This window comes from Colobus angolensis, unplaced genomic scaffold (assembly GCF_000951035.1).
Source record: "Colobus angolensis palliatus isolate OR3802 unplaced genomic scaffold, Cang.pa_1.0 Scaffold240, whole genome shotgun sequence".
Lineage (NCBI taxonomy): Eukaryota > Metazoa > Chordata > Mammalia > Primates > Cercopithecidae > Colobus > Colobus angolensis.
This window is the reverse complement of record NW_012115600.1, coordinates 361,411-384,733: the sequence shown is the minus strand read 5'-3', so window position 1 is coordinate 384,733 and position 23,323 is coordinate 361,411. Positions and strand designations below refer to the sequence as shown.

The following is a 23,323-nucleotide window of genomic DNA, read 5'->3' as shown; positions in this document are numbered from 1 at the left end:
CATCCATCCATCCATCCATCCATCCATCTCTCTATCCCTCCATCCCTGCATCCATCTGTCCATTCATCCATCCAACCATCCATCCATCCCTCCCTCCATTCCGCTGTCCATCCATCCATCCCTCCATCCTTCCATCCCTGCATCCCTCTGTCCATCCATCCATCCATTCATCCATCCTTCTGCCCCTGTATCCCTCCATCCCTCTGTCCATCTATCCATCCATTCATTCATCCATCCATCCTTCTATTCCTCCATCTGTCCCTCCATCCATCCATTCCTCCATCCACATGTTCACTGATTGTCCCCTATCTACCAGACCCTGTGAAGGTGCTGGGGATTCAGTGAAGAACAAGACACATACGGTCCCTGCCCTCATGGTCTTGTGCCCCTAGTGGGGACAGATATAAACAGGTAGATATAAACAGGTCAGCATACAAGTAAATAGAAATAGCGATAGACTGTGATTGGTGCTCTGAAAGAAAGGGAAGGATGCTGGGAGGCGGAGTAACTGGGCTGGAGGTGGGAGGTAATGGATTTTGTGAGGAAAGTCCTCCCACCAGGGAAGTCTTCTCCAAGGGGAAGCCACTCTTGGAAGTGATGATTAGGCTGAGACCTGAAGGTCCAGAAAAGTGGGGGCAAGAATGTTCCAGGAGGACAGAAAAGTATGGAGATGGCCCAGAGGTAGGACAGAGGTTGGGATGTTGAGGATCATCAGGAGGCCAGTATGGCAGAGGGGGGCGAGGGTTCAAGTGACAGGAAGCAAGACTGGAGAGGCAACTAGGCTACTGTGAGTTTGAGGGTTTTATTCCCCTAAAGCTCTTATTCAGTAGAGCTTCTGAATTCAGGGTATGATGCTACTTATGGAGAGGCCGCCTTGCATGCTTAGAGCATCCCTGCATCTACTGTGATTCCTACACCAAAGAGGACACTGAGGCTCAGGGAGGCCAAGTCACTTGCTCAAAGTCATACAGGAAGGAATGAAGCCGATGTCCCTGCCAGCATACCAGGCTGTTTCTGCTGGTGGAATATTCTCAGAGCTGTGACTCCGGCAAGAGGGCAGCGATGGCCCCTTTTTAATCCCAAAGAACTAGGAAGAAGCTGGTGGGCTGTCTCAAACTGGTCAGCATGGCCAGTGTTCCATGCTGTTAACTCTCAGGACAGAGCGGCCTTAAAGTTCATCTAGTTTAACCCTTAGCCTATATATTTTTAATTGAGGCAACATTCCTACAACATAAAATTAACCAATTTAAAGCAAGCATTTTAGTAGTGTTGAATACATTCACAGTCTTGTGTAATCCTCACTTCCATCTAGTTCCAAGACCTTTCATCACCCCAAAATAAAACTCTATGCCCGTTAAGCAGTTTCTTCTCAATCCTCCTTCCCCCAGCCCCTGACAACCATGAATCTGCTTTCTGTCCCTATAGATTTACCTATTCCTATTATTTCATATAAATGGAATTATACAACATGTGACCTTTTGTGTCTGACTTATTTCTATTTTTTTTTTTTTTTTTTTTTTGAGACGGAGTCTCCCTCTGTCGCCCGGGCTGGAGTGCAGTGGCCCGATCTCGGCTCACTGCGAGCTCCGCCTCCCGGGTTTACGCCATTCTCCTGCCTCAGCCTCCCGAGTAGCTGGGACTACAGGCGCCTGCCATCTCGACCGGCTAGTTTTTGTATTTTTTTTTTTTAGTAGAGACAGGGTTTCACCATGTTACCCAGGATGGTCTCGATCTCCCGACCTTGTGATCCGCCTGTCTCGGCCTCCCAAAGTGCTGGGATTACAGGCTTGAGCCACCGCGCCCGGCCGTGTCTGACTTATTTCATTTAGTGTAATGTTTTCAAGGTTCATCCATGTTGTAGCATGTATCAGTGCTTCATTCCTTTTTATAGCTGAATAATACTCCATTGTATGGATATGTATGATATTGCAAAGTATTTATTTGGTCTTCTACCTCTTTCCTGGCAGACAACTCCTAAAATCCGTAAAATTTCCAAAGTGATTTCTTTTTGTATGCTAATGGTTGATTGATGGCTGCCAGCCCCTAGGTAGCTTCAGGATGGGGCTGGTCACCAGGAAGACCAAGGCAGGCTTAGAGGGTCTACCCTCAGCCCCACCCCCCAACCTTTGGGGAGGGGAGTGGGGCTGAAGGTTAAGTTGATTACCAATGGTCAATGGTTTAATTAATCATGCCTACATAATAAAGCCTCCATAGAAATCCCAAAGAACTAGGTTTAGAGAGCTTCCAAATAGCTGAACACGAGGAGGTTCCTTGGGGGCGGCGTGCTCAGGGACCTGGGCATGACAGTGGCACACCCCTTCCCTCATACCTCACCCTGGGCATCTCCGCGTCTGTATCCTTTATAGTATTCTTTACAATAAACTGCTAACCGTGTTTCCCTGAGTTCTGCGGGACACTCTAGCAAAGAAACCAAACCCCAGGAGAGGGTTGTGAGAACCCCAACTTGAAGCTGATTGGTCAGAAGTTCTGGGAGCCTGGACTTGCAACTGGTGTCTGAGGGGCAGCAGTCTTGTGGAACTGAGCGCTCAGCCTGTGGAGACTGATGCTATTTCTAGACAGTATCAGAACTGAGTGGAAAGACAGCCAGCAGATTTGATTGCTTGCTGGTATGTGGGGAGAAACCCCCCACATTTGGTCACAGAAGTTCTCTGGGTTGACTGTTGTGGTGTGAGAACAGAGGAAAATACACTCTGTGTCTTTCCACTTACCGACTATACTACAATTTGGGTTTTGGATTTTTGGGTTTTTTTGAGATGAGATCTCACTGTGTTGCCCAGGCTGGTCTCGAACTCTGGAACTCAAGCAATCCTCCTGCCTCAGCCTCCTGAGTAGCTGGGATTACAGGCATGCACCATCTCGCTTGACTATTTGTTTATCCACTCATCATTGGTGGACATTTGGAAAGTGTCCACCTTTTGGCTATTGTGAAGAGTGCTGCTATGAACATTTGTGAACAAGGATTTGAGTATCTGTTTGTAATTCTCTGGGGTTTATACCTAGAAGAGGAATGACCACTTATGGCAATTCCATGTTTACAATCCTGAGGACCCGGCAGCCTATTCTTAAGTTTCCTCAATGACACCTCTGCCAAGGTCCCCGTGTGGTGCCTCATCGCACTCCCCTGCTGCGCACACGTTGTGTTCACTCAGTCCTAAGAATTAATCACAACTCTAGCTGCACATCACATTATTTCCTTGGAAGAGTCAAGCTGAACTTTCTCAGCAGAGTGTGAGGAAGTGACCTCTCTGCCAAGGGCTCTTCCATCCATGGTTTGCACCATTTCCATGATGGGCAGCTCATTACCTCTTGAGGCAGCCCATTCCACCTTTGCCCAGATCCAAATACTTTTCATCATTCAAGGCTTGGGTCAAAGCCTTCTTCCTCCAGGAAATCTTTCCTCAGAGGCTGAACTGTATCCTTTCGTAAAATGGGGGAGCAAAGTGGTCTCTGCCCACCTCCCAGAGCGGCCAAAGGGACCCAGGCGAGACCCCGGATGGGAAAGAGTCACAAAGCCCTGAGCCCCAAGCTCTAGTTGGGACTTGTGGCTGCTACTGCTGCTGCTGCTGTTCTCTGATCCTCACAACACCCTGGGGAAGTGGGTTGTGGTGAATTTCCCATCTTGCAGATGAGGAAACTGAGGATCAGAACTTAGAAAATAACCTACCCCAAATCACCCAGCAAATTATTTAACAGCAGGGTTGTGGGCAAACCCCTACCCTCTCTGCCTCATGCTGGTTGTACCAACCCCAGAGTCTGGCATGTGGAGGGCTCCCTGGGACCAGAAAAAGCCAGCTGATATTTGGCTGCTATGCTCGGCAAATCAGCCTCAGCCCCTCAGCCAGGTCCTGATCAATTTCTTGCTCAAAGCCCTGAGTTATGGCGGACTCTGTGCACCAAGGAAAGGAAGCTATAAGGATGAGTGTGGCCAGGGTCGGCTGGTGACAGCTTTAGGTTCTGTCAGGCTCTATGCTCGGAAGAGAAGGTGGCTCAGGGGCATGGTCCTGCTTATTCCCGAACAAGCATCAGCTCTCACTCTTGCTCTTCTAAAGGTTTTACAATTTGACAAATTTAATAAGTTGGGTACTTAGGGCCAGGCTGTGAGCCAGCTGGTTTACATGCCATTACCTCATGTAATCTGATGCTCAGCCCCTGAGAACGCACTCTTGCTTTCTCATTTTACAGATAAGGAAACAGGATCAGAGAGGGCAAGCACTTTGATAAAAGTCACACAGCTCCTGTGTGGCTGGGAGTCAAACCCACATCCACTGGATCTTAAAACTCAATGTTATGTTAAGAGGTCACTGTACCTGGTGGTTAAAACATAAACGTTGAGGCCAGACAGCCTGATAAAAGGACTAACGCATGGGACACGCTAAGAGTAGTGGTAGGCACATGGTCAGTGTTCAGTGAAGGTGGCTTTTTACCACCATGATGCTTGCGGCTCTTGTTAGGCAGCACACATTCACCTGGTGGTCGGAGCCTAGAGTGTCATAAGGAAAGCAACACTCAGCATTCACGTAAGGTCTCTACTGCTTCTTAGCTAAGGGACTTGGGAAATCACTCCTCCTCTCTGGCCACAGTTTACCCTCCTATAAAGTGGGGATAATGCTACTCTATCCCTCATAAGGTATGTGCAAGGACATGAGTTACAGCTTCCGACAGATCCTGGCATGTTGGAAATGCTTAATGAATATTAGCTATTTTATTATTATCACTGTCATCCAAGAATTCCTGAGTGGTTGAACAAAAGGGAAGATGGTTGGAGAAGTAAAAAAAGACAACCCCTTTGAGAAACTGGGCTTAGAGGGAGGGGCTCTGTCAGTTGGTGGCAGCCAGGGGTGGAGAGCTGCTACCAGCTGGTGGGGGGAAGGGTGGGGGGAAGGCTGGGGAGCAGGGTACTGACGGGACTTGGGCTTCTTGGGGAAGCCAGGGGCAGGGGAAGTGGGAAAGTGCTGGTTCTAGTCCATTTCAAAAGCCACCGAGTTTCAGGCTTGGGGTAGGGCTTACAACTCACCTGGTTTAACTGCTTCCTGCCTGTGCCAGCCCATGATCATTACCAGCCTGGTTTCTCCTGTCTTCCCCCCAGGCTCTGACCTTTCTATCTCCTTCGGTCCCCACAGTCCCTTTTCCCAGCGTGGAGTCAGGCCCACTTGACTTTAAAGCCCTATCTGCTACGGGCTGCATAACCTCAGGCAAGTGCCTTAAACTCTCTGAGTCTCTTGGCAACGCTGATTTCAACCTGACAGGGCTGCCGGAAGGATGACAGAAGGCGCTTAGAAGAAATAAGGTCCCCCACCCCATGCAGTGCCACATCCCACTCCCCCAATGCACAAACATTGTGCTCAGTCAGTACTAGCTGAGAACTCATTGTAACTCTACGTGCACGTCCCCTTATTTATTTGGAAGAGTCAAGCTGAGTTTTCTCGGCAGAGTAAGAGGAGATAAGCAAGGTGTTGGGGAAATGCTGGGCTGGGCAGGAGCGACTGCGTTCTAATCCCACTCCTGCCTCTGGTTTACTGATAAATTTTGAGCCAGGGCATGCACTAAGCTTTTGCAAGCTTGATCTCCTGTAGGGCACAGCAGCCCTGAGAGGTTCTGTTCTCCACAGGGGGGCCGGGCTGAGAGAGGTTAGGTGACTTGCCCAAGATGACCAACGCATAAGATGCAGAGTCGGACTCAGCTCAAGTCTCTGTGATGCCAAAGCCCTTATGCACCAGGCTCCCACTTTAGACGGCCTGCCCATCCGCTGGGCCCTGGGTAGCAGCAGACTCCCCAGCTCATCCCAGAGAGCTGGATCCCATAGGTCTGGGATTGGGCCCAGCGACCTGCACTTTTAAACAGCCCAGCTGGCTCCAAGGCAGGCGACACAAAGCTCACACTTACGGAATCACCACTTTCTGCCATATTGGCCCTGCCAGCCTCCCCCAGGTGCCAAGCCCCATCCTCACCTGGGAAGCCGGTGTCCTGTGATGCCGCTGGGGTGAGCAGCAGTGGGACCAGGAGCCGGGAGTCTGCTACCCTCCGTCCGAAGCGGAAGTTCCCTTCCCCAGAGGAAGGAAGGGCTTTCCCCTGACGGTCCCCTCCCATGGCCCAGCAGGCTGGTCCCTTTCCCATCCCCTCACTGTCCCCCCACCCTGCTGCCCTCAGGCAGTTTCAGGTCCCATTTCTGCAACCCACCGGATTTACTGTAAATGCGATGGGTGAGTGGCAAGTTTGGCTTTGCCGACTCAGCATCTGTGCGGAGAACACGCCGTCCTGGGGAAACGTCCGCAGCTCACCCTCCCAGGCTCTCTGACCTCGTGATCTTCTTCTTCACTGAGCAGGGGTGTTCCTCAGTGAGCATCATGTGGCTGGCCCGGTGCCTGAGCGCTGGCTTAGAGTCAGAGGCTTTGATTCCCGTCTCGGCTCTGCCACTTGCCAGCTTACATGTTCTCAGTCAAGGGAGCCCCAAGGGAGCCCCAATTTTCTCTGCTATAGGATGGGACCATAATCATACCTGCTCTACAGATACAGATCTCACAGGCCACTGGGAGGATAATGGAGGAAATGATGGGGGAGGAACTGTCCGGGGGTAAACTGTAAAGGGCTGTGCACATGTTCATTGTTAATATCACTTCATGTCCCAGGCTTCCCCTTTCTGGGCTCATCTCTTCTGCTTCCTTCCCATTCTGTGCCCCTGCTCTTTCCCTGTTCTCAGAAAATAATCTCATAATGAATTTTAAATGTGTTCATTATTTATTGATACCCCTCCCTCTGCTTCCAGCAGGATTTGGAGCTGATGACAATAATAGGCCCAGGCAGGGGCCTGTTGCTTCTTCTCAATCCTGGAATCACGTCAAGTTAGGGCCGGAGAGGGGCTGAGGTCACTCTGCTCATCCTCCTCATTTTATATACGGGGAAACTGAGGCTCAGTTTCCCCTCAGGGAGAGCCATCATTTAATGAATATTTAGTGTTCACCTCCATGTGCTAGGCACTGAAGAGAGAGCTCTTAGCAAATCAGCCATGGTCCCTGTCCCCATGGGGCCTCCCTTCTACAGGGGGGAGACTGGTATTAAACATGGAATAACATGAGGCTTCATTGCTTCTGTGATAAATGTCACAGAAAGAGTGACTGCTGGGGCCGACGCCTCATGGAAGTGGCAGATACAGGCCTGGAAGCCGCATCCCTGGTACTAGGATATCAGTCTCTCCCTGTGGCTGCCTCTCAGATGCCATGATGACCAGCAAGCACCAGGAGCTGGAGGGCCCTCTTGACAACTGTGCTTGGAGATGGAAATTCACTGGGCTTGTGGGTGTGTCTTGGTGGAAATTAAGTGTTAACTGCGATGGGTGAACAGGAGGGAAAGATAAGTTTGACAAAACCAAAAGGTCTCTGAGCTCAGTCAACTATAGTCCCAAAAGGACCCAGGCTAGGGTGAAGAGAAGAAGCAGTTTCTCCACAAAGGGAGAAACGAGTTAGTAGGTTGCAAGTTGAGGAGTTCTGAGCATTCCCAAAGCCGTGTGGCCCTGGGCCTCTAATTCTCTCTCTCTCTTTTTTTTTTCTCCTTGAGATGGAGTCTCAGTCTATTGCTCAGACTGGAGTGCAGTGGTGTGATCTCGGCTCACCGGAGCCCCTGCCTCCCGAGTTCAAGCAATTCTCCTGCCTCAGCCTCCCAAGTAGCTGGGACTACAGGTGCATGCCACCATACCCAGCTAATTTTTGTATTTTTTTAAGTAGAGACAGGGTTTCACCATGTTGGTCAGGCTGGTCTCAAACTCCTGACCTCGAGTGATCTGCCTCGGCCTACCAAAGTGTTGAGATTATAGGCATGAGCCACTGTGCTTGGCCTCTGGGCGTCTAATTCTTAGGTGGCTAATGGCAATGGGAAAAGATGGATGTGAATTTGGGGTAGAAGCAGTGAGGCTAAGAACAGGAAGCAGCAGAAGTGGGTTAGGAGCATGGACTTGGACAGTTTGAATCCCAGCTCTGTGTCTTGCTAACTATGTGGTCTCAGGAATGTTTGCTGTCCTCGGTTTCCTCGTGTAGAAATGGGAGGCATGAACGCCTATCTCCTGGGGCTGTTTTGGGGGCCAGCGAGGTCACCCTGCCATGTCCAGGGCCAGCTGAATGCCCAGCCCTTGGTGGACGCCCACTGCAAACATGGGAATGGTATTACTTATATGAAGAGACGACGGAATTCTTGGAACCCAGGAGCAAAGAAACCAGGCCTGGATTAAGAGGAGGCCTGGACTTGGGGATCAGGAGCTGAGGCGCCCACTGATGGGAGCCAGCTGGTCTCTGTACCCACAAAATTTTGGACTTGCATCTCTGATTGAGAGTGGAAAATCCCTGATCTCTGCAAAGAGTAGAAAAAGAAACCTACACCCCTCACCTTCCTGTGGTTGGAAAGGGGTTCCTTGCAGCTTGGGGTGTCTTGTCCTGGCTCCTGCCCCATGACCACCCCTCCTTGCCTGCCCCACTGAAAACTCTCCCCCACCTCCTCTCGGCAAAGCAGACAAGCTGGCATTTTCAAAGGCTTGCCTCCCCTGACAAAGAGCGAACAACAAGGAAACAATTAGGAAAAATAAAAATGGCACAAAAATTGTCATTTCCAAAGTACAGGTTTCTGATCTGACACTGTGACCTACATAAACGGTGTATTGATTTTTTAAACAAAAGAGAAATGAGAAGAAAGATGTATCACTTATGGCTTCGCCCGGCGGACGGCTTAGAGGTTGGTGGCGGAGAACAGTGGAGGCCATGGCCGTGGCCTTCACGCCATCCCCGCCAGGGGCACTGGACTCAGTGAACCGCCCGGGTTCCTCTGCCCCTGCCTGCTGCTCTCCCTCTGTGTATTTCTGTATGTGTATGCGTGTGTATATGTGTGCATGTATATGTGTGTATATGTATGTATGCGTGTATGCATCTGTGTGTATATCTGTGTGTACGTGTGCATGAGTGTCTATGTGTGTATGTGTGTCTCTGTGTGTGTCTGTGAATGTGTGTGGATGTGTGGATGTCTATGTGTGTGTGTGCATGTATATGCATGTGTGTACATATGTGCATGTATATGTGTATACATGTATGTGTGTTTCTGTGTGTATGCATATATCTATGTGTTGTGCGGATACTGTATGCATGTACATGTGTGTATGTGTATGTGTGTGTATGTGTGTGTATGTGTGTTATGTGTATGTATGTGTATGTGTGTGTATGTGTATGTATGTGTGTATGTGTATATCTGTGTATATAGGTATATTTTTATATGTGTATATGTGTGGATGTCTGTGCATGTGTCTGTGTATATATGTGTATAAATGTGTGTATGTGTATGCATGTATGTGTGTATGTCTGTGCATGTGCCTATATATGTGTATGTATGTGTGTATATATGTGTGTATGCATGCATATGTGTGTGTAATTTGTATGTGTATGCACGTGTTTGTGTGTATGTGTTTGTATGTGTATATGTGTATGTATGTATGTGTTTGTATGGTATGCGTGTATGTGTATGCATATGTGTGTATGTCTGTACATGTGTCTTTATATGCATGTGTATATATGCATATATGTGTGTGTGCATGTATGTGTGTGTCTTTCTCTCCCTCCTTCCCATCTTACACACTTTTCATGCTCCTGTCATGTGCCAGGTGTGTATGGAAGGGGCCCTCCCCCATGATTCTTACAGTCTAGAGGGGAGGCAGATCTGTAAGTGACTAAGTGCACAAAAGCTAGTTGGTTGGCTGTGTGCATCAGATTCCCCTGCAAACCGCCAACTCATTTACAGCCTGGTCTTCCCCAGACCTCTATAAAACAGCCTGGAGTTGAGAAATCTGGTTTTGCTTGTTTTATTTTGTTTTAAGTAAGTCTTTAGGTTAATTTTATTCACCACCTGATTTGGGAACCTGGGCTCTAAGGAGTCATGAATTTGTGCCCAAATTTGTGGAGGGCACTCTGGGGACCCAAGGGGTAAATCGGAGAAGGCTTCATGGAGGAGGTGATATTTGTGTTGACTCCTGACAGTTGAGTGAATATTATCCAGGTGGATGGATGATTTGCATGAGTGGGAGGGACTTCATGGGCAAAGGCAGGGAGTTGTGACACAGCCCCTTTCCCAAACAGAGGAGCCAAAGTGAACGGAGGTGGTTGTAGAACTCAGCTTGAGCCGCTGCTCTTCACAGCCCACGCCTCAGTTGGCTGGTGCTTCCATGACTCCATGGGACTTTGTGGAACCAAGCTGTGATCACAGCCAGGACAGGCCAGATTCTCCCAGGCTAGAGTGAGCCTCGAGTCTGACTGGGTGCTGAGAATTGGACCAGGAGTCTGCATAGGAAAGTTAGACTTTTGATCTTTTTGTACCTGAAACATCAAATTGTGGGCTTCCATCATCCTCCAAGAAGGACCATGGTGGCTGGGTCCAACCACCAACCACCTTACAGTCCAAACTTGAAGGCTGGTGGGCAGCAGTGGCTTTAGATCTCCTGGGAGTCCCAGAGTCTGTGAGTTATTTGGGGCAAGTCAGACATCTGGGCGGCCAATTCTCTCTCTCTCTCTCCCCACCTCATGCCCATCTCAGAGCATGATTATGAATATTAAATGAGTTAATATGTGTAAAGAGCTTAGAGTAATGACTGGCATACACTAAGTGCTCAGTAAATGTTAGTTATTATGATTTTATTCATTCATTCATTTACTCTGCTTTTAGTTATTCACTTACCCACTTATGCATTCATTCATTCCCACCAATTTCTTTTTTTTTTTTTGAGACGGAGTCTCGCTCTGTCACCCAGGCTGGAGTGCAGTGGCTGGATCTCGGCTCACTGCAATCTCCGCCTCCCGGGTTTACGCCATTCTCCTGTCTCATCCTCCCGAGTAGCTGGGACTACAGGCGCCCGCCACCTTGCCCGGCTAGTTTTTTGTATTTTTTAGTAGAGACGGGGTTTCACCGTATTAGCCAGGATGGTCTCGATCTCCTGACCTCGTGATCCGCCCATCTCGGCCTCCCAAAGTGCTGGGATTACAGGCTTGAGCCACCGCACCCGGCCCATTCCCACCAATTTCTTATTCATTCAGCAAAAATTCATCGCACACCTTGTCTTTGTCTGTACTGGGCTTACCCAAGCCCAGTTCCCTCCCATGGTAAATGCTCCTGAAGTTCAGCACAGGCCGGGGAAATCAAACTGATTCCCATTTACTTGTGAGCTTGGATACCTTTAATAATGGCAGTGCCTCTCCCACCAAAAAAAAGTGAAAGTGGATGACCCCTTGGGGACCTCTGGCAGCGTGTAACCACACTTAGAACATCTCTCTCCCACCAGGCCAAATGGTGCTGAGTGCCGCAACACTGGCAGCCAAGCTTTCCTGAGCACCAACCAGAGGCCTTGAGCCCAGAGCCCATGGACTGCTATGGCTGATGCAAAGTCGAAGATCTGAAGTTCAAGGAATCAGCAATGAGGAATCTGAGCCAGGCATATGTATTGATTTCATGGTTTATTTATATATCTCCCCACCCCTTCCAATACTTAAAAAAAAAAAAAAAAAAGAAAGAAAAGAATGGCAGTACCAGAAGGTATCGGTTACGTGTCACAGGAACCACACAAGCAGTGACTCCTAAAGAAGTTCAGAGGAAGGAGAGAACCCATGTGGTGGGGTGGAGTGGGTTGGGGGTGGGTGGGCCAGGGTGGGCTCCCTGGAGGAGGAGTCCATCCGGCGGGGAGAATGGTCTAGGCAAGGATGCAGACTGGCCGGTAAGGTGGGTCCATGCAGGAAGCTGAGGGAGGTGGATGGCTCGAGTCCATCTGCCCGCCCTAGTCGGGGAAGAGCAGGAAGCCGGAGAAGACGCTGTCGGAGCCCTGGATGCCCACCATGTCATAGTAGTCATTGACACCCAGCCACACCTCCTCGCCCACCTGCAACCTCAGCAGCACACCGCCCGAGTTGACCTGATTGGCTTGGGATGTGTGGCCACAGAAAGTGACCACCTTGACGCCGCCGCGGTACAGCAGCACGCACAGGTTGGCTGTATGCGACGCGTGGTAGACAAAGTAGTAGAGGCCGGGGACTTTGCAGGTGAACTTGCCAGTGCCCGTGTCATAATCTCCCTGCGGGTTGGTGAGGACCGCATTGAATCTGATCAGGCTGTTGGGTGCAGGGGGCTGGTGGGTCTGCCGAGCGACCGTGAACACTGACTGGTATTTCTGCTTGTATCTGCCCTCCTCGCCTGGCTCTCCAGGGATGCCCATGGGGCCGGGCACCCCTGGCATCCCAGGGGGTCCCATGGGGCCATTTTTCCCAGGATGGCCAGGTGTGCCGGGTTCTCCCTTCTGCCCTTTGGGTCCTCGGGTCCCGGGAATGGCTGGGATTCCTGGAGATGGAGAAGGCAGAGAGAAAGGGTAGGGTGGGGGACACGGAAGGGGGACCCTGAGGGTGTCTTCCAGGGAACACAGCGCTGGCGTTTGGTCTCTAGAATCTCATTCCCACAGATGGGCTGTCTCCCTAGGAGCAGGGTGCAGGGAGTCAGGCTTTGGCTGGAGGGAGAGAGAGAGTCTGGTTCAAGTCCTGCTTCTCCACCGACCCGCCCTCTAACCTTGTCTAAGGCACTTCCCTTTCTCTTGGCCTCAGTTTCCACATTTGTGATGGAGCAAGTAGGGAGCTCAGAGCTGGGCGGGATCTCAGATGCCATGAATGTCAGCCCACGGACAGATGGCATGTGGCCACAGGTATCTTGTTTGGCCTGCACAATGTTTTTTAAAATTTTTAACTGGAGCCTAACATGAACAAATTCAGAACTCATTTGAAATTGAAATTATCAGAGCTCCTTGACAAAAAATCAGCAGGTTGGTCAGAGGCAGCTTAAGTTTCAGGCTCTGTCCACTTGCATCAGCCCCTTCAAGACCTTTTGCCTAATTTTGTATTTCTAAATTTTCTCAACTTTTTTTATTTTGAAATAATTATAGAGACAAAGAAAGTTGAAAAAAAACCCAAAAGAACAGGGACTCTTCACCCAGTTTTCCCCAATGACACAACTTGCATAACTAAAGTATAATGTCAAAACCAGGAAGTTGACAGAGCTTATGTAGACCTCACCAGTTTGATATAGACTGTGTGTGTGTGTGTGGTTCCAATATAATTTTGTCATGTGTGAATTTTTGTGACCACTCTCCCCTCTGCAATCAAGCATACCTGTCAGTTTGTATTATTTTTCACAAAGAGGACCCTCAACATTTTATAAGCTTCAGAGTCCCACAAAACCTATATGCACTCCTGAGATGGACTCCCCAGGTTAGCACATGGGAACCACTGGATGGAGCCAAATTGAAGCCGCCCCACTACAGGCCTGCTCTCTCCAGCTCACCCCAGCCCCACTCAGCCCACGTCAGCCCCCATGACAGCTGGCCTGGTTCAACTTCCCTCATGTTACCGATGAGGAAGCCGAGTCAGAGACTTGCCCAAGGCCATGCAGCCAGTTTGAGGTGCAATCAGGTCTCTAACTGAAGTCTAGAGAATCCCAGGGTCTCACTCTGTTCCAGCCCCGATGATCTGAGCCTCTGTGAGATTCTTCTCCCCTTATCTAAATCATACCCATCTTTAAAGGTCTGACTCCAGTTTCCTCTTCCAGGAAGCCCTCCTTGACCATCCCCATCAGCCCTGATGTTTCCTTCCCTCCTCTGACTTCCATCGGGCTGAGTGTCTGTGCAGACCCATTTATGACAGATCCTCCGTGACTTATGAACTTGTTAGGCCTCAGCATTAGGAGTGTGGGGTCAGGACCCAGCCGACCTGGCCTTCCTACCTGTGACCCTGGGAGGGTGACCTCCCTCCCTGAGCCTGTGTTTGCTCAGTTGAGATACGGGCCTAATAGAAGAGGGAGTCCCTGAAAGGGTGGAGTGGGAGAAGGCACAGTGCCAGGCACACCATAGGAGGCGTGCTGTGGAGTGTCTGGTCCTCGTGATGGCTCCAGGGATGCTGAGCAGAGCAGCGTCTCATCCTTCGCGATGTCTTCAAACTACCAATTGAGAGGGGGCCAGGAAACAGCAATAGAGAAGGGGCTTGAGAGGCAGCTGAGAGCAGTGGTGGAGAATGTGGACTTGGGAGCTGGACAGGATCCCACTGTATGACTTTGGACAAGTTGCTCAGTCTCTCTGAACCCCAGCTTTGACATTTGCAAAATGAGGGTCAATCACTTCTTCAAGGGATTGTGGCCTCGGTTTTATCATTCCTAAAACTGAGACCACACCTGGGACTTGGGGGCTCAATCACTGGTGGCCATCAGCTACCCTGGGCAGGGAGATGGCCAGAGGCAGCTGTGCAGTACAAGCTCCTGGAAAATGGCAGACCTGGAGACCTCACTGAGCTCACCCTAAGCTCACCCTAAATTGGAGAATTCCTTCTGGAAAGTTGGTGTCATTCCATCTATCCAGGAGGGAAGATGATGGTGGGACCACTCCTAAGGATATTCCTCTCAGCTGGCCTCCCTCCCTTCCACGGCATCTGTCACCCCATCACCTCTGCTCGGTGTCACCCCAGGCCGGCTCCAGGCAGGCCCAGCATCCCAGACAAGCCCAGCTCACTCACAGACAAGGCACTCACACTCCCCAGGACTCCAGCCCCAGCCCCAGTCACCCATTCATAGCCTCAGCCCCCTTCTCTTATGCCAAGGATTGACTGTGGACCTCCAGCAGAAGTTTCTCTAGCTGCAATTCTGACCTCTCGCTCCCCACCCCTCCAACTATCCAGAATCCTAAGGAGGGAGGTGAGCACAGATCTCTGATAATACCAATGATACAATAGCCTACACCTGTATAGACTTCCAGGTGCTCGGGGCTGTTTTACATTTAAGTGAACTTAATCCTCACAGCAACCCTGTGAAGCAGGTGCTACCATCTCCTCGTTTTACAGATGAGGAAACTGAGGCACTGCGAGGTTAAGTAACTTGTGCGGGTTCACATAGACGGGATCAGTGGGGCTGGGATTTGAACCCGGGCATTGGATATATTCACTGTGTGGGCCCCAGCTTCCCCAGGTGCCCATGTTGCAGGGCAAGCAGACTTTCCCTGCACCGTGTCCTGTGAGCCTCCTGGCCACCTTTGGGGCAGGCACTCATTCCCTCCCTATAATTGGGTGAGGAGGAGGAGGAGCATGGAGGTGCGCCAGGCCCAAGGTCACCTCTGGGGAGGCCTGAAGCCTGGGCTCTGAGGATGGAGGAGCCAGGCCCACCGTGAGAGTCCGACTCTGCCCTGGGGCAGACGTGGCAGCGAGGGAATGCACTTCCTGCTGTCCCCCACCCCCTGGTCAGCTCCAGACAGACACTCTGATCCCTGCCCCAGACCCAAACCCCTAAACCAGGCCAGCAGACTCACCTGGCTCCCCCTTGGGCCCCGGCAGTCCATCGTGCCCATCCTTCCCTGGTGCCCCGGGCAGGCCGGGCATCCCTGGGATCCCGTAGCAGCCTGTGTTGGCTTGGCCCCTGAGGGGCAGCAGCAGCAGGAACAGCAGCAGCTTCAGCCCAAGGTGGGGCAGGGAGCTGGGCCCCACGTCCATCCCGGAGAAGGAACTGGGAGGGAGAGAGCTGAGCTGTCCCCGCCAGCCCCTCACCTGCCCCCAACCCTCTCATTCCCCAGGACCCGTTCCTCCTCAACCCTCAGGAGCTCACTTTCCTGCCTCCCCCAGGAGCCTCACCATGGATGGATGGTGAGGCCTCTTCTTCAGCCCAGGCCCCGGGGCCCAGGCTTCCTTCCCCTCACACACCAAGTTGCCCCTGGCACCACGTTTCAGGAAGGTGGCAGAAGGTGGGGGAAATGGCCATCTGCCCACACCTGGGCAGGGGTCCGGGCCTCACCTGTGGGTGGGCGGTTTCTGGCCTGGTCACAGAGATGTCCTCAGATCTGCTTCCCCTCTCCCAGACAAGAGGACACGGTGTCAGAGTGGTCAGAGCAAGGATTGCCCAAAGCAGGGCTGGGCCCCCTCCCCTTCTCGTGCCCTCCCCCAATCCCACATCCCCTTTCCCCGAATTTTCCCTGACTTGACACTTTTTTTTGGTTGCTGAGCCAGACTGACCACAGCAATACCCCTGCCCACATCCCCCACCGGCAGTCAGTGTCCGAAATGAGGAACTGTCCCCTGCCCCAGCATCTGGCTGAGGGTGTGTGTGTGTGTGTGTGTGTAAACACAAGCCCCCAGGGCACAGACGTCCCCTAGCGTCAGGTTCATCCCATCTAATGACCAATGTTAGCATTTGCTGTGCCTGAGACTCAGTTTTCCCAGAATCCCTAAGAGGAAATTATTATCCCCCTTTACAGATGAGGAAACTGAGGCTCAGGAGGACGTACGCCATTGCCCAAAGTCACACACTCAGTGGTCTCTTGGGGCCCAAAGCCTTGCTCTGACCCTTCTGCTCAGCTGCCCCTAGAAACAAGCCTCACATGTACTTGTCAAGTTGCAAGCCTTGTTCTAGAAACTTCCATGTGCCCCATCCCAGTGGCCACACTTGGAGGTGGACCCCCAGGATGGACGCTTTGGTGGCAGGCAGCTGTTATGGTGCACGGGCTGCCCCAGCGACAGAGTCAGGACCCTGGCTTCTCCTTCCAATCCTGTCACTCCATGGACCAGATGCCTTCAGCAAATCACCGGTCCCTCTGGCCTCCCTTCTGTCTACTGGGGGGGCCTCGGCTTTCAGTATTGGTGCCTCTTCCTTTGCTAGGGGCTCCTGGTCTTCCCTGATGGTTCCATCTTCCCTGCTAGCACCACCCTCCTTGCCTGCATCCTGGGCATGCCCTGCCTCTGGGGTTGGAGCCCACCATGGCTTGTGAGGGGCTCCCCATCAGGACCAGGCCAGCAGAGCTGAGAGGCCCTCTCCCCTCTCCCCTCTCCCTCTTCTCCTCACATGAGATTCTAGGGATGAAGGGGCTTTCAGGCAGTAGCAGGGCTTCAGCCTCGACCCCATACCTGCCACCTGTGTCCATTGGTTCCCCCTCTGTAACATGGGGGCTTCTGACAGCTCCAGGCCAGTGGCTGGGATTCGGTGCACAACACACGTGCGATGCCTTGTCCCGTGCCAGGCATGGGCAGGTGTTCAGAGCTCTGCCCCTGCCTCGCTGAGGAACCCTCAGGGTCTCAGTCTCCCCTTCTGTGTCTCCACCCTGTGCCATGGGGCTGCAGAGAGTGTGGGGTGAGTTAAGGGGCATGAACACACTTGGCCCTAGGAGTCCCTGGCGGGTGGAAGCCTGGGATGAGAAGAAATGATGGACACATGCATTAAGGGGCTGGTGGCCACCCAGCCTGACGGCACTGGGCTCCTCTCTTCCCTCTTCATCTCCTCTGCGCCTGGGTCTGGCTTGTCCAGCAGGTGGCAGCCTCGGCCCACACTCAGCCCTCCCGTGCCCCGCCCACTCGGCCCCGCTCTGGGCTGCTGAGTTCATTCCCCTCCTGGAGGGGCCAGAGATTTTGGGTGTAGTGGGTGGATGGTGGGGTATGGATAGGATTTAGGGTAAGGGGGTGGCCGGGCACTCCCTGCACATCCCATTTATCTAGTTTGGCCTCTACTGCCGCTGATAGGGCCTCCACCCCTGGCATTTTCTTTGCATGCCCTAACCCTGTGGGGTCAGGCAGCCGTGCTTCAGCCCCAGGACCCTTCCCCTTTCTGGCTGTGTGCCCTTGGGTGGATGTCCGCTTTCTCTGAGCCTCAGTGTCCACATCGATTTTGCTGGGATTAAATACCTCAATGGCCGTGGAATGCCCAGCACATAGGTGCCCGAAGACCTGTCTCTTTTCCTGGCGCTGGTTAAACAGTGTGTGTTCTGAGTGGGTGAGGCAGGGGGAGAGCAGGGCCGAGCTGACTCTGGAAGGGAGCTGAGGGGCTACCCTGAGGCTGTGGATGGAGGGTTTGCCCTCTCCCTGGGCCCCCCTCACTTCTTCCCGACCCCCAAAGGCTGTTGGCAGAGCAGGGACAGTCCCAGGAGAGGGCCTTGTATTTTAGAAGTGGGTACTCAGGTTGTGCACTCGAGGACCACGAGGCCATTTGTGTGTCAAGTGGTGGATGGGAGGGGCAGCCGCTGTATTTCTGAGGCAGCCCTGTGAGAGTTTGTGTGTGTGTAGGGAGGTCCGTGTGGGTAAGAACACAGGCGTTCTGAGGCTCATGCACGCTGGAGTGAGGAGGATGCATGTCCCTGGGTGTCAGGAGTATGTCTGGGACACTTGCGGAAGACAGACAGAACATGCGATGGTTCATGGATGTTACTTGCATGTCTGAGGCAGGGGCTGTGTGGTGTGATGGCTCGTGCCTCCCTGAGTGTGTCTGTGGGTGTGAAGGCGTAACTCGTGTGTGTGTGTGTATGTGTGTGTGCAGCACAAAGATAAACCCAGCTTCCTTTGAGAAACTGCATAGGGCATTGGACATTTTCAGATCTGAACTCCTGGCCTCCTTATTTCTTCCACGTTTGAGGGACAGGATGGGATTTGCTGCTTTGTAGTAGCTTCCAGAGAGACAAGTAGGGGCCTGGAATGCACTGTGAGCATTCAAGACTCTCCCAGCCCCCAGCCCCCAGCCCGGGCGGAATGTCCAGCAGGCAGCAGAGGCAGCAGCCCTGGTCTCCACACCTGCCAGGTGGAAGCTCAGGGCTGGACTTAGGAAACCTGGCTTCAGGAAGCACTGCTGAGTGCCCTTGGGCCAATTGCTTCGCCTCTCTGATTCCTGCCCCCTGCCTTCCCAGTACAGGGTTGGAAAAGCACCTGTGTGATGCATCAAGTGCTTCATAGAAGGCGGGGAGGCTGGTGAGGGTAGTGGTTAAACACAGGCTTGGGCATCAGTAAGACTTGGGTTCAAATCTCAGCTCCTTCCCATCCCCCAACTTTTTTTTTTTTTTTTTTTTTTGAGAGATGGAGTCTTGCTCTGTCAACCAGGCTGGAGTGCAGTGGCATGATCTCAGCTCACTGTAACTTCTGCGTCCCTGATTCAAGCAATTGTCCTGCCTCAGCTTCCCAAGTAGCTGTGCCACTACAGGTGTGTGCTACCACGCCCAGCTAATTTTTGTATTTTTAGTAGAGACAGGGTTTCACCATATGTTGGCCAGCTTGGTCTCGAACTCCTGACCTCAAGGGATCTGCTCGCCTTGGCCTCCCAAAGTGTTGGGATTACAGGTGTGAGCCACCGTGACTGGCCCCCAGATCCTCCCCTTAGATGTTGATTTGCTGATTGATGCCTACTCCTTGCAGCCTCAGTTTCATCATCTGTAAGGTAGGGCCATCATACCCTACCCAGAGCTTGGTCATAAAGATTAAATAAAATATAATAATAGCAAAACTTCCATAGTCCTTGTTATAAACCGAGCACTGCTCTACAACTTTCATATATTAAGTTATTTAACCCTCCCAATGACCCTTTGAGGTAGGCGCTATCATCAGTCCCACTTTCCTCAGATAAGGAAACTGAGATCTCAGAGCTCGGTTAACATGCTCTAATATGATTAGACATCTAATAAGTGGTGGCATCAGGATTCAAACCTGGGTAGATGAGGCTGCTAGGACCTGCTAAACACATCATGTGAAATACTAAGAATGGGCTGGGCATGGTGGCACATATCTCTAATCCCAGCACTTTGGGAGGCCGAGGCTGGAAGATCACTTGAGGTCAGGAGTTCGAGACCAGCCTGGCCAAAATGGTGAAACTCCTTCTCTACTAAAAATACAGAAAATTCACCAGGCATGGTGGCAGGTGCCTGTAATCCCAGTTACTTGGGAGGCTGGGGCAGGAGAGTCGCTTGAACCAGGGAGGCGGAGGTTGCAGTGACCGAAGATCACGCCATTGCACTCCAGCCTGGGTGACAAGAGTGAAACTCCATCTCAAAAAATAATAATAATAATAATACTAAGGACAGGACTGCCTCTTAAGCACTGGATCGTTATTCTTAGGCCTCCCTCTCAATGCCCCGAGTAGCAACTGAAGCGCAAGTTCAGCAGACACAGACACAGATGTTTATTCCAGGAAGAGTTCTAAGAAATGAGCTTCTTAGAGCATGTGTCATGGGGGCAGCCAGTCCTGGGGCTCTCGGAGCCAGCCCCCTCCCTTCAGCAGCTGAAACAACAGCGCCCCCATTTTACAGAGCAGAGCATGGAAGCCAGAGAGGTGGGTGGGGGAGGGGATCCTTCCCTGGCTCAGGTGGACGGGAAGATGAGGAAGCCGCTGAAGACGCTGTCAGCCTCAAGACCATGGTAAATGTTACCCTTTCTGGGGTCTTTTTCGACCCAGACCTGGTCACCCCGCTGCAGCTGAAGCACCATGCCCCCTGACACCACCTGGAAGAGCCCCTTGTTGGTGGTGTCACAGAAGCCCAGGGAGCGTCTGACCTGGCCCCTTGAGGAGGAGACAATGGACAGGCAGATTTCCCGCTCGGACACCACCTGGAAGGTGAAGTAGTAGTAGCCGGGTACAGTACAGACGAATCGGCCCGAGTGGTTCTGGTACGGCTGTTCCTGGTTGGTGATGACCATGTCGAAGATGACCACGTTGCCCCCCATCGGTGGGTTCCGCCGAATGGCCGAGAAGGCCGGCCGCGGCTGGTCCTTGATATTTCCTGGGTTGCCCTTGATACCTTTAATTCCTGGGATGCCACGGTCCCCGAGGGGGCCACTGGGCCCTGGGTAGCCCACCTTGCCGGGGTTTCCAGAGGGCCCGGGTTCCCCCTGGTCCCCTTTAAGGCCTTGGATGCCTGTCCTGATGCCAGGGGCCCCTGTGGGGAGAAATACCAGATTGGGAGTCAGAATCCAATGCTTACCAGTCCTCAGGGAGAGAGCTGGACCCCCTGAGTCTATGGGATAAAGGGCAAGGAAGCACCTGGGCCTTCAGGACATCAATTCTGACTAGCTGTGTGACTTTGGGCAAGTGTCTCAACCTCTCTGTGCCTCCACTCCATCTGTAAAGTGGAGAGAAGTGTGAACAGGCACTTGGGAAAGTGTCAGGTTCTGGGAAATGCGTGGCGCTCTGGCTGCTCTGCTGTGCTCCTGCCCGAGGCTGAGGACTTCATACCCCTCTGGGGGGCCCTGACCTTGACTTCTTCAGGTTCGGGGACACATGTAGGATGCCCGGATGCCAATTATTGCAAATGTCGATGTGATCCTTCTGGTCTGCTTTGGACTAGGAGGCCTAGGGGGATTCCACGAGACTCCCTTTCCGCTTTGGTCAGGCCCTCCTCCCTTTTCCGTCACCCCCGGCCTTTCTTCTAGAATGTGAGAGTTTCTGAAGCCTAAAGGGGCTGGGGAGGGGGAAGCAGGGACAGTGCTGGGGGTGCTGGAAGGAAGTGAAGGGTCAGTTGCAGTTATTTGATCCCTCTCTCTGTGCCAGGCAGCGTTATTTCACCATTTTACAGATGAGGCCACATAGGCTCAAAGAGGGCCGATAACTTGCTTGAGGTCACACAGCAAGGCAGTGGCTCCTGAGTCTAAACTCTGGGTCCTCGTTTTTCTGTTAAGAGAACCGTGAGCAAGCACTCAGCATTGCTGCCAGAACTTCCACATTCACTGCTCAAAGGGAGCAAAGGGAGTCATTCTCCAGAGGAGGAAGGTGAAGCCGGAAGAAAGAGGACCCAGGCAGTAAAGGGGGAGTGGAGAGGCCTGAGGACATGGCCCAGGGAGAAGGTTAGGCCTCCCTTAGCCCCTGGGGCCAAGTGCAAACCGGAGAGGATTCATGAGGCATTGGGGGCAGACGGACTCCTGATTCTCAGTGCCACCCCAAGCCTTCGCCCTGGAGGCCAGGCCAGGCCAATGTCCAAGGGGCTAGGTCCTGAGGGAGAGTGCTTACCAGGCTCCCCTTGCTCCCCCTTGAGGCCTGGCCGCCCTGGTCTGCCGGGTCTTCCTGCCGCCCCGTTCTTCCCGTCTGGTGCTCGGCACACGTCCTGGGTCACCATAGAGGCCAGCGATATGGCCAGCACACAGACCACCAGCCATCCCTGAGGGCCTTCCATGTTGCCCCTGTGGAGACACGGGAGGGCCTGGACAGGCTAGACATCACACTCACACCCAGCTCACACCCTTGAGTCCCATGCACACAATGATATATGCACAGCCCTCCCCCAGTGTACAAGCACCCTCGGGGGCTCTTCAGTGTCCACTCTCAATCCAGCGTCAGGGACCCCACACATATACACAGAACCACAAACTCACACACATCCACACATGTAACCAAGCACACCCACATCATCACGCACTCACACAAACACAGTCTCTCAAACATGCACCTACAAAACACAGTAGGCAAATTCGGAAATCCACTAAAAGCCCCTAGACACACAACTGATACCCAAATAGACTCTGTCCCTCACTCACACAGACACACACATTCATACACTCCCACAGGTGATCGATTTCATTGAACAAATGTGTATTGAGCGCCTGCTCCTTGTTTAATTAACACTGGCTCACCCAGATGGTGGAGCTGTGCATACGCACAGGAATTCACAAACGCTCAACACAACACCTGCTCACTCTTCTGCATGCTCCGCGCCTTTCAGTATCCACCTGAGCACGGGAGACTGGCTGCCCCCACAGTCTCCTCTGCTGGGTCCCACTGCCAGCTCTAGCACCCCAGGCTTTTCCTGGTTTCTTATGTGTTAGGGGGCCAGGACCCAGGAACCCTGGTCTTACCCTTCAGTTGCTGGGTCTAACTCATCGCCTTCCACCCTCCCTCAAGCCCCGGCTCAAGGAGTTAAGTTCCCTCCACTCACCCATTCTGGGTTCCTGATCAGCACTGCACTCCCATCCCTGTCCTAGAATCAGCCACAGTTATTTCCCTCCCTCCCTGCCTCAGTTGCCCAGCCTACTGGGCCAGCTCCCCTGGGTCCCGGAACTCCGCAGCCCCCTCCCTCTGGGACTCTGGCCTCACCTGCCTCCTGTTGTCAACTCCAACTGGATGCTCCTGCCCTCTGCCCAGGGACCCTGTGGGCTGCCCAGCAGGAGTGGCGCCAGGCTGTGGCCAAGTTTCACATCCCTTCCCACTTCCCCTTCTCCAGACCTGCCCCCCTGAACTTCCCCAGGGGCCAGAAGCTCACCAGGGACATTTTGAGCAGACTTCAGCAAGACACTGGGTGTCTTGCCCCAGCAACAGCTGGTGTGGGGGTGGGGGCAGTGAGGCCAGTGCCTGTGAGGACATGGGGTGGAGGCCATGTAGGATGATGCTTTGAGAACCAGTGAAGCACAGAACACCAGAGCGGAAGGAATCTTTTTAAAAATCTGTTCCTTGTAGGACTTTTCATGATTATGAAAGTGACACACAATTCATTGCCAAAAGCTTGGAAAATACAAAGAAAGAACAGTGCATTGGTGAGAAGGAAGCA

The 23,323-nt window shown here is 52.4% G+C and overlaps 3 protein-coding genes across 9 annotated transcripts in view; all 3 read right to left on the bottom strand.

Annotated features, from left to right (window-relative positions):
• C1QB (complement component 1, q subcomponent, B chain) overlaps positions 1 to 6,290 on the bottom strand; it is an 8,723-nt gene extending 2,433 nt beyond the window's left edge. For both annotated transcript variants that reach the window (XM_011945537.1, XM_011945538.1), the window contains exon 1: positions 5,970 to 6,290. The gene's annotated coding sequence lies outside the window, so the exon portion shown is untranslated. The remainder of the gene's footprint in view (positions 1 to 5,969) is intronic.
• Positions 6,291 to 11,473: 5,183 nt separating this feature from the next.
• Positions 11,474 to 15,938, bottom strand: C1QC (complement component 1, q subcomponent, C chain). 4 transcript variants are annotated; one of them, XM_011945542.1, is made up of 4 exons: positions 15,841 to 15,938; positions 15,362 to 15,555; positions 11,912 to 12,366; positions 11,476 to 11,809 (listed from the first exon to the last, which is right to left on the bottom strand). In XM_011945542.1, exons 2-4 carry the CDS (start codon positions 15,540 to 15,542, stop codon positions 11,726 to 11,728), a joined length of 720 nt encoding a protein of 239 aa, XP_011800932.1. In that variant the 5' UTR covers positions 15,543 to 15,555; positions 15,841 to 15,938; the 3' UTR covers positions 11,476 to 11,725. The 4 variants fall into 4 exon arrangements, with proteins under 4 accessions (XP_011800929.1, XP_011800930.1, XP_011800931.1 ...); XM_011945539.1 differs by having other exon boundaries at positions 11,474 to 12,366; XM_011945540.1 differs by having other exon boundaries at positions 11,474 to 12,366; positions 15,818 to 15,925.
• A 4,009-nt stretch (positions 15,939 to 19,947) lies between these two features.
• On the bottom strand, positions 19,948 to 23,063 carry C1QA (complement component 1, q subcomponent, A chain). Of its 3 annotated transcripts, none has more exons than XM_011945534.1 (3): positions 22,873 to 23,063; positions 21,793 to 21,962; positions 19,948 to 20,725 (listed from the first exon to the last, which is right to left on the bottom strand). In XM_011945534.1, exons 2-3 carry the CDS (start codon positions 21,953 to 21,955, stop codon positions 20,151 to 20,153), a joined length of 738 nt encoding a protein of 245 aa, XP_011800924.1. In that variant the 5' UTR covers positions 21,956 to 21,962; positions 22,873 to 23,063; the 3' UTR covers positions 19,948 to 20,150. The 3 variants fall into 3 exon arrangements, with proteins under 3 accessions (XP_011800924.1, XP_011800925.1, XP_011800926.1); XM_011945535.1 differs by having other exon boundaries at positions 21,793 to 21,982; positions 22,873 to 22,877; XM_011945536.1 differs by lacking the exon at positions 22,873 to 23,063 and adding an exon at positions 22,715 to 22,813.
• Positions 23,064 to 23,323: the final 260 nt, after the last annotated feature.

What these genes read in the sequence shown, in the direction of transcription:
- C1QC (XM_011945539.1), bottom strand. Translation starts at nt 15,542, where the DNA reads ATGGACGTGGGGCCCAGCTCCCTGCCCCACCTTGGGCTGAAGCTGCTG. An exon ending in GGGGCCCAAGGGGGAGCCAG is followed by an intron (nt 12,367 to 15,361) that starts GTGAGTCTGCTG and finishes CTCCATCTCCAG; the next exon opens with GAATCCCAGCCATTCCCGGG.
- C1QA (XM_011945534.1), bottom strand. Translation starts at nt 21,955, where the DNA reads ATGGAAGGCCCTCAGGGATGGCTGGTGGTCTGTGTGCTGGCCATATCG. An exon ending in GGGGGAGCAAGGGGAGCCTG is followed by an intron (nt 20,726 to 21,792) that starts GTAAGCACTCTC and finishes TTCTCCCCACAG; the next exon opens with GGGCCCCTGGCATCAGGACA.